The sequence below is a fragment of the Engraulis encrasicolus genome, chromosome 7 (genome assembly GCF_034702125.1).
Source record: "Engraulis encrasicolus isolate BLACKSEA-1 chromosome 7, IST_EnEncr_1.0, whole genome shotgun sequence".
Lineage (NCBI taxonomy): Eukaryota > Metazoa > Chordata > Actinopteri > Clupeiformes > Engraulidae > Engraulis > Engraulis encrasicolus.
The window spans coordinates 50,476,308-50,491,534 of NC_085863.1; the positions used below are offsets into that span (position 1 = coordinate 50,476,308).

Sequence of the window (15,227 nt, forward strand, 5' to 3'; positions counted from 1 at the left end):
GTAGGGAAAGTAGGCATCGGGCCAGGTGATAAGTCCCCAGAGCACAGAACACTACAATAATTTTAATATAGCTTTTTGGGGCTTTTTATGCCTTTGTCATGATAGGAGAGTGTGATATGAGATATGGGACATTGGTAGAAGAGAGGGACAGAGAAGGATCACGAAATGACCTTGGGTCGGACTCGAACCCAGGTACCCAGACTCATGGTACAGTCCACCGAGTCAGGGTGCCCTTGAGATATTCTTTTTCTTTACCCCCTCTGATTCACCTTGATACTGCTCGGTACATCATTTCACGTGTCCTGGCTCGAGGGCAACTTTAAGAGAACTCCTGAAATCGCATACGGGTACGCTTATGTAATACCACTGGCAGATACCCACATTGGCATTTTAGTAAGCTGCTAGTCTCTACTCTTTCTCCTCTGTCACGCTCTGTGTGTGTGTCTGTGTGTGTCTGTGTGTGTCTGTGTGTGTGTGTGTGTGTGTGTGTGTGTGTGTGTGTGTGTGTGTGTCTGTGTGTGTGTCCATCTCTTTTGTTCTCTTTCCTTGAGTGCGTTGTGCTTACACCCGTCTCACCCTAATCTTCCAGTCTCTGTTTCAGTCTGTCTGCCCATTTCTGTCTGTCTCGGTTTCTCTGTCTGCCTTTCTGTGTGTTGTGTCGATACTAGATGCCCACACTGGCATTTACCAAGCTTGTAGTTGGCACTCCTTCTACCCAGTCTCGCTCTCTTTCTGTCTCCCTCTCTCTACCTTTCCGTCTCCCTCTCTCTCTTTCCGTATCCTTCCCGCTCTCTTTCTGTCTTTCTCTCTCTGTCTCTCTCCCTCTCTCTGTCTCTGCCCCTCTCTCTCTCCCTCCCTCTGCGTGTGTTGTGTCTATACCCCCATTGCGCAAGCCTATTTGCCAAGTTACTCACCCCCTGCCTTTCCCTCACCCTCATCCCTCATCTTTGTGCTCCAGAGAGGAAGGAGATGAGGTCACTTCTTCAGCTGCTGATAGGCAACAACACACCCTAAACCCCTGGCTTACATGTTTTTCACTCCCAGTCATTAAAACGCTCTCCTGGGGCTCTACGGAGAGACTATCGAGATAACAAACGCTGGGCTTTGCTTGGGCACGCCATACACACGCACCAGGTCACAAGACACTGTTTAATATATTTCCATAAATCTTACTGAGAGATAAACGATTTGAAATAAAAAAGGTTTATATGGCATGATATGATTGTGAAAGGGCCATAGCACCAACACTCTAGGGGTGACGTACGACCTAGTCACAACAGGGATAAGTCCGTCTCTTAGGAATCCTCTCTGGAGACGATAGGCAGGATGTTTTTAACGGAGTCTCTATGCTTGTTTATGTGTAAGTGGCGCGCGCATGTGTTTGTGTGTGTGTAGGCGCATGCGAGTGTGCGTGCGTGAGTGTACATACATGTATGCATGTATGCATGTGTGTGCGGGGCGTGTGTATAGGTCCGTCTGTGTACTTAGTGTTGGCTGACATTTTGCGAGCCGGCCGTGGAGCTTTGCATACACTCACACAGGAAGAACAATGCTCTCCTTCAGCCCCCGAGCCCCGCGCTCAGCTCAGGGGCGAGCAGAGAGAGCAGCGAGAACGCCTGTCAGAGAATAGTGTTTGTCTGTGTGACACATGCCCACTGCACTGCATATGTTGCAACCCCCACCCCTACCCACAGTAATTTGTATGTTGCTACCGAGCTCACATTTTCACAGCACCGTGCATGTTGCTACCCCCTGCCCCCAGCTTGTATTGCTAGCATTCTTTCATGTAAACATTTCTTTACTGACAGGTTAGGGTTAGGGATTGTTTTGGTCAGAGTACAACTTCAATTACTTTTACAATGTAGCAAAAGCAGAATTTGGCATCAACCGACCGGAAAAGGTAGACCCGTCCATCAGGGAAAACAAATCTGTGACCCCTGTGTATTTTGGCAAAATCTTTTTTTGTGTGTGTGTGTGTGTGTGTGTGTGTGTCCCAAGGATCTTCATTTCCAGGAAGAGATCAGACTCTCTCCCAACTACATAGACCCCAGGGTTCCTTTCAGCACAACCACCTACAGCCTTGACTAGATCAGCTAAAAATATTTTTTTATTGCGAATTTCTTTTATGTATGTGTGTGTGTGTGGAATTTTAACACAGCTACATGTGCCATTTATTTTTCAGAGGTTTTCATATCACATTTTGTATGACACATACAGTACATCACCACCTTTCCAATGACGATCGTCTCGTGTCTGACTCGTGCCGTGCCTCCAATCACCTTGACAAACAAATGCTCTGCGGTTTGTAAGCCCCATACTAATGCGACCTCACTGGTGCCGTTCCCCCCAGTACACGAAAGCTACATTTTTAAAAAAATCCAGTTTATTAGCCTTCCGGTGATACAACCTCACAGGCGCTTATCGGGCCTGGGCCAAGGTGAACAGAAAATATCTGCTCATGGTGCAAAGGTTTCTGTCAGAACTAGTGACACAGCAAGCCTGGGCAGATAAACTACTGGTGTGAAGAAAAAAAACACACACACACACACACGCTCCTGCCATCAGCACGCCCAGAATGTAGTCATGTCCTTAGGCAGCTGGAATCATCAGCCTCCTCTCCTAACATGCTCTCGGCCTGCTCTTCAGTTTTACAGCGGTGAGCAAGTGCCTGCCTGTGTGTGTGTATTTTTCCATGGCTACAAAGAAGGGTGTGCTGCGCTTGACAAGCATAGTGGAAAAAACTACTATCAGCGGATAAGATTCTCTTTTGTTCCTCTCGAAACGGACAATGATTAGTCGGAAATAGAAGCCAAACGACAGCTACTGTAGTAACACTACCCTGCACTAGTAACTACTTACGCTACAATGCCAGACAAGGTTATTTACTTTACTGTTAACAACGTCGACAAGCAACCGCCTTAATGGCAAGGCTGTTTAAAGAAAGTACTGAACGTTCAGCGCATCAACGCACTGTGTCCATATCAACACAAAGACAGAAACTATGCGGCCTGTCGGACTGGTTTAACCAGTTCTCTGGGAAACCTGAGAGGGAGAGGAGAAAAGGAGGCCACCCTAACTAACACTGTCCATTGGCTCCATAGCCAAAGCAGCACTTGTCCCTGCCCAGGCCGCGCTTTAGGAAAATGGTGTTAAGTCTCCGTGAGTTAAACGGTGGGGATCCCGGTTCTAGTTTTGTCAAGTGAAAACCCATTGGTGTTGTCCATCTGCCAAGACACTCTGATATCCTTGATCAGTTGTGTTTATTAGATGGTTGGAATGACCTATTTACTGTATGTTTGTTTGTTTCTTTTTTGTGTAATTCTATGACATGACATGACATTAAGCTTACATACAGAACAGCTAGTGAATTTGGTACCAGGCCGATTCCCCCTTAAGAAATGTGGATGGGGGTAGGGTGTGTGTGTGTGTGTGTGTGTGTGTGTGTGTGTGTGTGTGTTGTTGGGGTTAAATGCCTTCCCACCAGGACACTCGAACCATGGATGAGGGAACAGGAGCATTTCTGGTTACACCCTCTTAACATCCTACCCACCCACATTTTTTCAGCTGGTAAAGCCATTGAACCTGTGACCCCCCTCATATCTTCAATGGCCAAGACCAATTCCTAAACCACAGCTGCAACCACTTTTTGAACACTCTGCTTCTGCCAAGTACCCATTTCAGTACCCACTCTTGGCTGCATTCGTCAGACCCATTTTTGCAGTATGCTTGTTTAATTTGAGTATGCTCCCTTGGGTGTGTTTTCTAGAGGTCAATTTAGCATTTTTTGCAAACTGGAGTTTAATTTGACGACATTCTCTTGGGTATGTTTCTGAGAGCCAGATTTGCCTTTTTTAGCAAGCTGGAGTTTAATTTGAATACGTTCCCTCGGGTGCGTTTGTCAATTTTGTGTTTTGCAAACCAATATTTAATTGGAGTATGCTAGCTTGGGTGTGGCTCTTGGTGTCAATTTCATGTTTACATTTCGCAAACCAATGTATCATATAGGAACACTGCTTTGGGATGAGTTTCTCCACCCAGTGCCAAGTACTAAAGAAGAGGTCACTTTGGTTTAATTTCTCAGTCCCAGTTTTTTTTTTTTTAAAGTATTTTTTGGGGGGCTTTACAAGCCTTTGTTGTTTTTTCTCAGACCGGGAATCGAACCCAGGTCTGCCGCGTAGTAGACGAGTGCCCTACCATATCAGCCACGGTAGGGCCTCAGTCCCAGTTTTTTGTTATGTTTTTGAAACTCATTGTTTAATTTGAGGACGTTCCCTTAGGTAGTAGAGTAGAGTAACTTTAGGTGCTATTCTCAGAGCAAGTTTTGTGTTTTGTGTATTGGTGCCTGATGTCCTTCTCAGTGCAACATTAGAATTTTTGCCGGAAACAGATATTTGATTATGTTGGGATGTGCATTTTGTACAGGTGACCGTTGTTGACCGTTTTGCTTTTTTTGCATACTTTGAGGACATTGTCTCTGTTAAGATTCTTGATGTAAATTTTGCATTTTGCAAAAACAATGTATAATTTGTTTATAACCGTAGCACGCTAAGCCCCCCACATATGGATGGACCGAGGTTCCAATCCAGCCTGTGCCGTGTCCCAACCCTACCATGTCCTGTTCATTCCCCGTCTTCGCTCACACTGTTCTGTCATAAGAAAGGCCCAAAAAGCCAAAAAAAGGAATTCTTCCAAAATCTACTTATGGCACTACTATGGCAGCCATGCCCCTTTATAGACTAAGTTCAATGGTAGGAGTTCAATGGTAAAGTCACGCCCATTTAGGAGACGTACTTGATCCCAGTTGGTTGCATTGGCTACACGTGGTTTGACTCATCTTCGTTAGTATATTGAAAATCTTTGCTGTAACCCCCTCCGCCCAGAGGGCTCCCTAATGCCCCCTGGGGAAGGCAGTAGAGCCCCCTTTGAGAAAAACAAATGTACCTGCTTGCGGTTCTGCTGTCGGACGGTGCTGAGGCGTCGTGCGGAGTAGAAGATGAAGTAGCCCACGGTGGCCGCAGTCACCACGAAGAAGGAGATGGAGACGAAGAAGACCGAGTAGTGGCTCATCCAGTAGCCATGCTGCCTGCCCACCTCGATCGCCATGGTGACCGAGATGCCCCTCTGCAGCAGGCTCACCATCTCCATGCCGCGCCCGCTGCCGATCATCACCGCCACCGTGTCGCCCGTACCTGCCAACACGCACAACAACAAAACACAGACACGGGTTATTTCAAAGAAGACAAGAGATCCTGAAGCACGTAAAGTAAAAGCCTTTATTTAATAATCCCTTCCACCGTGTCACCCGTGCCTGCCAACACGTACAAGACACACTCACACGTTATTTCAAAGAAGATAAGAGATCCTGAAGAACTTAAGAGGATAGTAAAGTAAAGGCCTTTATTTCAATAATCAGTCACCCTGTCACCAGTATTTGCCAACACGCATGCAAATACGCACACAGGTTATTTTGAACAAGAAATGACACTGAAGCACTCAAGGAAGTAATTATGAAGATAATAACTATTTAAAGCATTTATATTGGGCTATGACTTAAAACACACAGAGGACTGCCCAACTACACACACACACCGATCGTTTCAAAGAAGAGACGATCCTGGGGCACTCTAGATAGTAATGGTGAACTTATCAACTGGTAATTCTGGCAAAAGTGCCAGAATTAAATTGGATTAAAAAAATCATACCCCCACCCCCAAGTAATGTCAATAAAAAGGTCAATTAAATGTTGACAAGAAGTTCAAACAAAACAAGATGGAGAAAAAGAGAAAATATATATAAGAAAACAGCCCTTTCTGTAAATTCATCCCAAATGCACAGAGAAGGTCTTGCACCTGAATTCTCCATGCATTGTTACAGCATGAGAGACACATACAGAGGGATCTTGAACGAACTTGATGACACTGTAGGTCCTTTAGTCTCCAAACAAAGGCCTGTGGGCCACATCCGGCCTGGGCATGGCAAACATTTGGCCCGCCATGAGGTCAGAACAAATGAAAACATAAATGTGTGTGATTTTCGATCAATAAAACTTCAGTTCTCCAAAGCATTCACAGAGAGTTAGATTTTATGCCGTCTCATCACAGACATTGAAAAGAAGGGAAAACGGAAAAGCGAAGATCTGTTCTCTGTCCAATCATATACATTGTTTCTCATTGGGTTGGCCCGCAGCCTCACTTGCGCTACATAATTTGGCCCTTGGAGAAAAATAATTGGAGACCACTGTTGTAAGTGACAGGAGTTGTAAATAAAATCTGTTAAGTCGAGCTGTGTGGGGTAGACCTCCTTTTTTGTTGAAATTTCAAACTAGTGCTGCAGTTATCAGCACCTAAAGGCAGGGATCTGACATTTATACTTTGCAACATTAACAGAAACAGTGACACAATCAGCTGAAGCTACTGGATAGAGTAAAAACACCCGCAACCCCCCCTCCGTTCCACTAACCCAGACTTATTCACCTCAAACAAACCACAGCACAATACCATCTGTGTTTTCAACCAGGCCAGAGTGTTGCCTGCACGCACACAGACAAACATGTTGTGGAGCGCGTGCACAAACACATGCCCATCACACGCACATCCACGCACGCACGCACCCATGCCAAGGCCCAAGCCAAGTCAGGGTCATTCTACGAATGTAAATTATAAATATCCGAGAATAACCCAACAGTGATTCTTATGACACAGATGCTTGTACTATGTAAGACAATAATGGCCGCGCACAGACCCGGTCATAGGTCTTCGCCTTGACATAGATAACAATGGCCATCATTTTAAGGTATGGAAAAACCCGCCGCCGTACTGTGGACCATGAACTGTTGTCTATAAACTGCAAGCAGTTGACAGTAAACCACCCGGCTTTCTTGTTGTGACTAAACAGCCTTTTATGTTCAGCAAATTGCTCAGTCACACATGGACAAATGATAACAAAAGTTCTTCTAAATACCCAAGTCATCATGATACGTGATGGAAAAAAAGCACTGTAGCACTGTAAATACCCAAGACATCATGATGCATGATGGAAAAAAGCACACAATGTACTAAACACATTTGAGAGGTTTCCCTGACTGCATTGCATGTCCACATGGGACATTGAAGTAGTTTAGATTTGTTTTTTTTCTGGGATCGCTCAGCAGCTCCTGAGCCGCTCTGCCAATGATGACATTTCAGTTACAGTATATACCAGATAAAGATATCATTCAGTAGGGGTCGACCGATAAAGGTTTTTTAATGGCCGATGCGATACCGATTGCTTTCTAAGATAATCATGCTTCTTTCTGTACTTATAACAGTTAAAAGGTTGCAACTAGTTTTTGATTTTGGGGGAGCTTGTATGCCTTGGTTTGAGATAGGACAGTGAAGATAGTGAAAGCAGTGGGCGAGACAGAGGCAGGGGAGGATTGGGGAATGACCTCTGGCTGGAATTCAACATGGGTCCCCAGCGTAACACTGCAGTGCATTGAGGTACTGAAGAACATTAGACTAGAGGTGACCCTGCTCCCTTTTTCACTGGTAATCCTGGCAGCCAGTATTTGGAGGTAGACCTGAGAAATGTAATGAATGGTGAAGGGGGCTCACCACTTGTCAAAAGATGGCTTAATAATGTGAAACTTTCCATCAACACACTACACAAGGACAATATTTGTAGTATATCTAAATAATTAATATAAACTGATTTGAAATGCATTTTATCGACTCATCGGATGCAAGTAAATATTTAGCCAACCATTTCAAATCTGGTCCTTGATTAATAGGTTGATTAATCACAAAGTTTTAGTCATATTTTGACAGAGGTGGGCGTGTTGTCCGTCAATTTGCATTGACTAAAGGTACCTACACTATACCTACACGATGGAGGCTGCACTTGTGGCTTTCCAGTGCTGTTGCAAATTGCTATGTCATCTCTAGTCTAATGTTCTACCTCTATGCTACAGTGCCTTAGCCATCTCAGCCACAGCCAATGCTAAAAGAGGTTGCTACTGGTTTCGCCACTGGAACTCCACAAACATACTAGCCCATCATGTAATAATGTATGGGCTCGCACCCTACTTTATATTACTTAAATGGAGCCATTTAACAGCCAAGACACGCATGTCTATATCAAAAACACTGAGGAAGTAAAGTGTTAAACATACTAAGTGTTCATCTCTGATGAGGTCTACCTGTATTTTTTTCCCACTTTTACTGTATGCATTCCATATTCTGGCGGATGGGTGGATGAATCAGTTACCAAGAGATATTCCATGCCACTTTCTTTGCTGTTATCTTCTCTGCTCTCTCAAAAATATAAAAACAATTGTTCATTAAAAAAAGGTGATTTGTTCCGAGAGACGACATGCTTTTATTTTCAACCAGCCTGAGGGCCAGAGACTCTGTGTAGTCCGCTCTGCTGCAACAGACTGACTGCGTTTTTAGTTTGAGGCTGTGTGACATGGTAGCACCAACCGAACACATGAGCCACACAGAGCAGGTTACTGGTACAGTCATCGGATCCACTGATTTTTCCAGTTCTGGGTTTTTAAAGCAACTTCCCCATCCAGCTGCGAAAATCAGGAACCACCAGCCCACCAAGTGGCTTATGACTTGTGTGTGAACCTACAACACGGCCCACTTGCAGGGCATGTGAGCACCCTTAATATAGGAAGCACACCAGACAGGACAAAGACAGACAAAAACACACTATGAGACATGCAGTTCAAATAACTTTAGAACTAGACAGCGTTTCCTACAGACGACGCAACATTGCATGGTGCTACAGGCAAAATACATTAGGCCAGTGCATGTACATGTACTGTATACGTGTACTACTACCATTGACACGTGTGCTGTAAGTGTGTATGAATTCATTGATCAATTTGTAGTCCTCGGTTCCAATTTTGTGGTGCTGTGCCACAGAATGCTAGCCTATATGGGAAACACTGCTGGCCTAAGGAAACCAAAACCAACTGCTGTCCGACCATGAATAGAAAAATAACTTGCTCCTTGTCTGCCACCCGGATGGCGTCTTTGTGAGTTGTGTAGCGAGTATCATGTGAGTCAGCATGCTTTCCATCTGACCTGGCTGAACAGAAATGTCAGCAAGTCGCTCAACAGGCTCAGGTAAACTGGATGCCCATTAACATTCTGCTCAGGTCGCTCGCTCGCAAGCATGCACGCACGCACGCACGCATGCTTTTCAGATGATCACATGATCTTCCACCTCCTCCATCTAGTTTAGAATTTCCCAGAAATTCTTGGGGACTCTCCGTGTTCTAATAGATTTCCTTTATCAAAACTGTGTCTACGACTAGTGAAGGTGGTCAAGAGATCACAGAGCACACACACAAACCCTTGCCAAATCTTAAGAAAACGTTGACGACACTTGTCTGCCGACTCTCTCGGCCGAGGACGGATCTGAGAAGAGAGAGTGTGCTGCGTTTGCTTTTGGTTACATAGAGATAAAACCCACACACTCACTCACACAGTGTCTGTCAGAGAGGAGAGAAAGAACATTGTTGTGTAATAAGATAACAGCAGCACTGCACTGGGTGATGTGACGAGAACAAGTGAGTGAGCACTGAGCAGGCGAGCGAGTGAGTGAGCGAGTCCAACCAAAGGAAACTCCCGACTGTTTCAGGCCTCCAAGCTTGTTATCAGGGCCGAATGCTTTTCCTTACTGGAGCCCAATTACCCCACCAGCAGCAGCAGGTCTCCTCAGGCCCAAATCCGTTCACTATGGAGAGTAAAAAACCCTCTGCTACTGCTCTACACTGTGTTACATCATGTGAAGGCACACGGTTTAACCCTCTCTGGTTCTTCAGTTGACAAAGCTCAACTTCAAAAGATTCAAAAGAGATAACACAAAGAAGCCCCCAAACTATCAATCAAGTGGCGTGCTTTCTTTAACCGAAAAAGTTTGGGTTGACCTGTTTTTCGAGTTAATTTACAAACCAGGAACAATGACATGTAAGATGACAACATACATTATACCCCTACTGACAAAGCCACCCATTCTACTTCCTCTCTGATCACAATGTACACATGAGCGAAACGAGAACATTCTGTGACATCTGGTTTAGTGTCCGTCCGTCACTCATGACCCTCATTGGAGAGCCGCATTTGATAATGACTGCGTTCGAAGGTTAATTGTGGGCTGTGCCTACTTGCTATGTCTAATAATGATTAAGTGTCATATCACGCCATAAATATACCCGAACACATCAGTCTATTAATAATAAACAGGAGGTGAACAGACACAACACAAACAATAATAACATGACAAAAGAAACCAATAAAAAATATGAATGATATCTCAACTTGTGTGTAATCAGGTCACCAGCCAACAGGCAAAATGTTTGTTGAAATTTCAGTTTGGCTAGTAGAGAAAACTTACTAGCCACTTTTACTGGTAGTGAGTGTATGTGTGGCTAGTAAAACTTAACATCTGCTAAACAAATTGGCTAGTGACGAAAAAAGTTATTTTACACTAATGTATAAGAACCTAAAATGCGCACAAATGATAAAATGACTAGAATGCAGACTGTCCCAGTGGGAGCCACCTCGGACCCCTGCCAACTTGATAGGGGATTAAGCTTTCTAACAAAATGATAGGCGGGCCAGCCGTTCGTATTGACACAGCCCCATGTACACAGTCAGCCAAGTGACCTCTCTGCAGTCTGCAGTGTCAAAATTTGCTGAAATGTTCTGTGCAGGCCTTGGTCACAGTTAACCCACTGTTTGATTGTCAGGTCACATGGCACCCAAGATAAATAGCTTTATTAGTTTAGTCAATGGCATTGTAGGAAGCAAAGTCCAGGACCATCAGAGAAGCCCACACGCCAGGTATGCCAGAATGTACAATGCACTGCATAGCATGTGCTGAACAGTTTGTACAGTGCAGTGACTAATGTTTTGTGTGTGTGGTCCATATATATATATATATATATATATCTTTTGTTCTGTCAGACACACACGCGTCAAAAACAAGATGACACACCCCACAAACAACCTTTAGGTCTTATTTGTATAGAGTCATGGCACATCCTGACAACACAGTGATCTGCAGCAGGGGCAAAAAGCCTTCGGACAGTGCAAACACACAAGCCAAGTATTGAGGGTCCTTATACCATAATTTCAAATCGCCTAGACATGACAAGAGCCTGGCAAATGTCCAAGAGTCATTTTCATGGTGACCATGCTGCAATACAATTGTGAAAGTAACAAAACAATTCACACAAGGCCGTACAAACAACTACAGTAGCAATTGCTTATCAGTAAAACTGACTTTGCGAAACGTTATGTTTTTTTCAACGGCAGGAGGTCATTCGATGACAGACCTTTCACCCAAGTTAACACACGAAGAGTCAACTATTTACATATCAATTTAAAAATCTCATTTTCACACTGGTATTTTAGTAATGTGCCATAGTAACTTAACAATCCTTAATGTCAGAGCCAGATCTTACGTTGATTTGGAGGTTCCAGATATGCTACATTACTTTGTGTGTTTTGCATACAGGAGAGGAAATTAAAATGAAGCACGACCATAAAAATGTCACAAGGCACTGATAATGACTTATGACAACTAGCAGATGCACGGGGCATGCAAAAAGCCTGATATCAGACCCTATTTCCATCTCCTGCACCCAGTAACTGTGTTGAACTTGAACGCAGGACGAAAGGAGAAATATCCTTGAGTTGTTCAGTTGTTACGAAACACCAACCAACATCAGTTATGCAGTTACTACGAGGCCGAGTTTCATCATCTCTGCTGGCGTTATCTGCTTCGAGATAGCCCTGATTTCTAGATAGTCACCATTTTGTCATCTTGACAACACGGCCCTTGCGAGAGAAAACTTGACAAAAGATCATGATGGTACTGCAGGCAGAGTGAGAAACAGATGACAGGTTGATGTCAAGTGCCTATGTCAGTGTCCGTCTCTGTTTTATTAAAGTACTTATGTAGTTTAATGACCGAAATTTCGTGTGATGTAAGCAAGCAGCCAAGGCCATCAAAGGCTAAAGTCTACCTGGCATATTCAACCACATTTATGCCTGTATGCAGGGCCCACTGTCAGCTTTTGCCAGGCCCTGGACAGAACCACCTGAAAAGGCTCCCTTCTCAAAAGATAACTGGGACCCAATTCTGGGCCCCTCCTTTCTCTGGCCCCTTTGACACCCTCCACCCGACCCCGTGTTGGCAGGTCTGCCTGTAGTGTATGTAACCACCAGTTTCAGAAACCTTTGCCTTCCTATGAACAACTGATCGGATGGGAAAGCCAGCACCTACAGTATGCATTGCATACCCCCACACATTTTTACATTTCTTAGTAAACCAGGTCACCTATTGTGCAGCAAGCAGGTGCACTCCATACCAAAGCATACTCCATACTCCATAATGTCTTTCAGAATAAAAAAAACGGCCCACACATTTACTCAATACAGCAGCTGGGACCAATACAACAGCACGACTCCAGCACACATGCGTGCGCAGAGGTTTTGCCTGATGCTGCTCATTTTACTAGCAATAATTTGCCTACAAATTAGCATACGGTCAGCGCATTTTTTTACTAAGTTGATACTTGACTTGGCTGTGCCCTACACTAGAGTGTGGTGCGCAACACGTGTGTGATGATGTATGGTGCTGTTGTTGTTTCTTCTCCTCGCTGCTTACTTCATTCCGTGTCGCCCCCCGGCTGACCCTTACTGACCTCTCTGGCTTCCTGGTGCCGTGCTAGAACGCACTACTGAATGGTGGATTCCATTTCATCCCACACAATGGCCAATAGATTGCTGTGCGCTGCGCCGTACGCATCGTCATCCCCGAAGCGGAGGAGAGGCGAGGAGAGGACTTGCCTACTAGTCAAGAACAGTTCTGGTCCAGTTGTCATCCAGGAGGGGAGGGGAGGGGAGAGGAGGAGAGGAGGCATCTGGCCTCGTCCAGAACAATTTTGATCCAGTTGCACGGATCCAGGTGGCCCTGGAAACCACCTTCCTATCTGGACAGTAATAATCCAGGTCTGAAAATGGTCCAAGTTTTCAGGATTATTGGCTTTGTGAAGAGGAAATGTTGTCTATTTCGATGATGTCTACATCTTATATACAGATGGATGGGATTTAAGGAAAAACAAAACATAACATTTTGTGAGATCCAGCTTTTGTGTCCACTGTACGCACTGTAAACATTGAGTTATGGCCAATATCTCCTCATGCATTAGATTATAGTTTAGCTGTGCTAAAATGACTGCATGCAACACTGACACAATGTACTGTACAGCAGGCCAACTATGAAACACAATTCACTTCCCCACCGAGTGAGCTCTCAGCCACGCTATTTTTAAGAAGAGAGACTAGCAGCAACACCACGACCACATAAAAGCCTGCATGGGTAAATCCTTCTGAATGTTCGAACCGGAGGTCGAAGATAGTTGAGGTGGAGTAACTTAACTCAGACAAACAAGAAATATCAGTACTGGTCCTGTACAGGCAACTTTCCCTGTATTTCACCCTTCAAACAATGGCACCATTGAAAGAAACAAGTCCATGGTTGACTATGACAAGGCTATAGTATACTGTTTTATGTCAGGTGTTACCACAAAACGTTGCAGGCACCCTCAAGTTTGTTAGTTCAACTCATTGAGAGTATATCTCAATGGTTCAACTCTATGACCGGGAGATGAGGGTCAGCTGCAAAAATGAATAGGGCCTACTCATGTGAGAGAGCTGGTGACATCTGATGATCACAGATCACAAGGAAGAGCTGAAGAAACACTCTCGCAAAAATATTTGGACTAGGCCTAGTGCTGTTGTTATCATTTCCCTTATTTTCATCGTGTGTTACACGTTTGCTTTCCCAGTTTGAGTTGTTTGGAGTGGTAATCTTGTAGACTATTCTGATAACACAACATTCTTCAAGTAGAGGTGTAGAGAGAATGTTCTATATGTCAGCCGGTGGATCATCCTAAAAGCCCATTGTGTTGGTCTGCTTGTCTTCAAAATCTGAACTACAACGTCAGTAATGGCCCGTCTATTAGCTTGTGTTACTGCAGTGAATAGATGTGTAAATTCATTGTCAGGCCACAATTGTCCAACTTTTTTAACAGCGCCGCCGCTGTGTACGACCTAACCTTTTGACCCCCAGTACCACCGCCCCCAACCACCCCCCGTGTGGAAGCGATCAAAATGTCTAAAACCTTGTTCTTGTCTTCAACATGCTGCTATACAACTCTAATGCCAGTCTCCAACGCATGTACACAACTCATCACCCAGTTGGGTAACCCCAGAGACTACAAATTCTACGGTAACAATGTAGCGCTATATGTTTTTTTTATATGGAGGCATTCTGTGTAGCCTAACGGCAACACATTGTATTCACTGGTAGCCTACGCGCCTAGAAAACTTTCTGGGAGACTCAAAAACCATTTAATTGTAATTAGCTGTTGTTTACAAGCAAAATAAACACTCACCCGGGTGGGACATTTGAATGACCCTGTTGTCGCTGCCATCATTATTAAAAATAACAGCAGCAATCGCTCCTTTGCTAGCCGCTACATTGATCTTCTCCGAAAACGTGCATCCATCCCCGCGCTGTATAAGCGCTATCCAGCCCTTGGATCCATTAGGAACATCATAAACAGCATCGGCCTCGCAGCCATATAATGGTGTAGGGTAGTACACATCTCCCGCGACAGACGTCTTCGGTGAATCTTGTCCATAAAGCCCGATCTCCTCGTATCGCCAAATAGTGTCGTTGCTCTGGGGGTTGGCATACGACACGTTGAGGTATGCTGTACATATGTATGTTGCCTCCGCGAAGTGTAAACTCGATACCTGTAAGCTCGATACGACAAATAACCATAAAAACAGGTGTTGTTTCGCAAGCAGAAACATGTCTGAACAACGTGGCGATTCCGCACCTACTCAGCAAATTGGTTGCTTTTGGTTCACGCCAACGCAACGTAAAATAAGTAAAAGAAATCAGTGATCAGGCAAACCCTCATAGGTCCTCACCAGCTTCTTGAACTGCTAACAGGTGAACTAGTTGGAACAAGGAGGATCTAGCCTCATCGAGGTCAGGTTAAGAATGAACACACCCATCTCTTTCTTAAAGGTACAGCTACAACGGCGAATGAAGTACTAAAGTTTCTCGTGTCTCCTAAAACATGGCTATTTGCAAATATTTAATTCCGCACCCTAAAATGTAATTTTATACGGCTTCTATTGTAGACATTTGAC

At 44.4% G+C, this 15,227-nt stretch overlaps 1 protein-coding gene across 1 annotated transcript in view; it reads right to left on the minus strand.

The window, feature by feature from the left end:
• The window catches only part of rnf128a (ring finger protein 128a), a 25,179-nt gene extending 10,128 nt beyond the window's left edge, over window positions 1-15,051 (minus strand). Inside the window, exons 1-2 of the mRNA XM_063203862.1 lie at window positions 14,459-15,051; window positions 4,942-5,189 (exon numbers count right to left, since the gene is read on the minus strand). Of these exons, the coding sequence (XP_063059932.1) occupies window positions 4,942-5,189; window positions 14,459-14,882 (672 nt within the window). The 5' untranslated portion in view covers window positions 14,883-15,051. The remainder of the gene's footprint in view (window positions 1-4,941; window positions 5,190-14,458) is intronic.
• Between the last annotated feature and the right edge of the window lie 176 nt (window positions 15,052-15,227).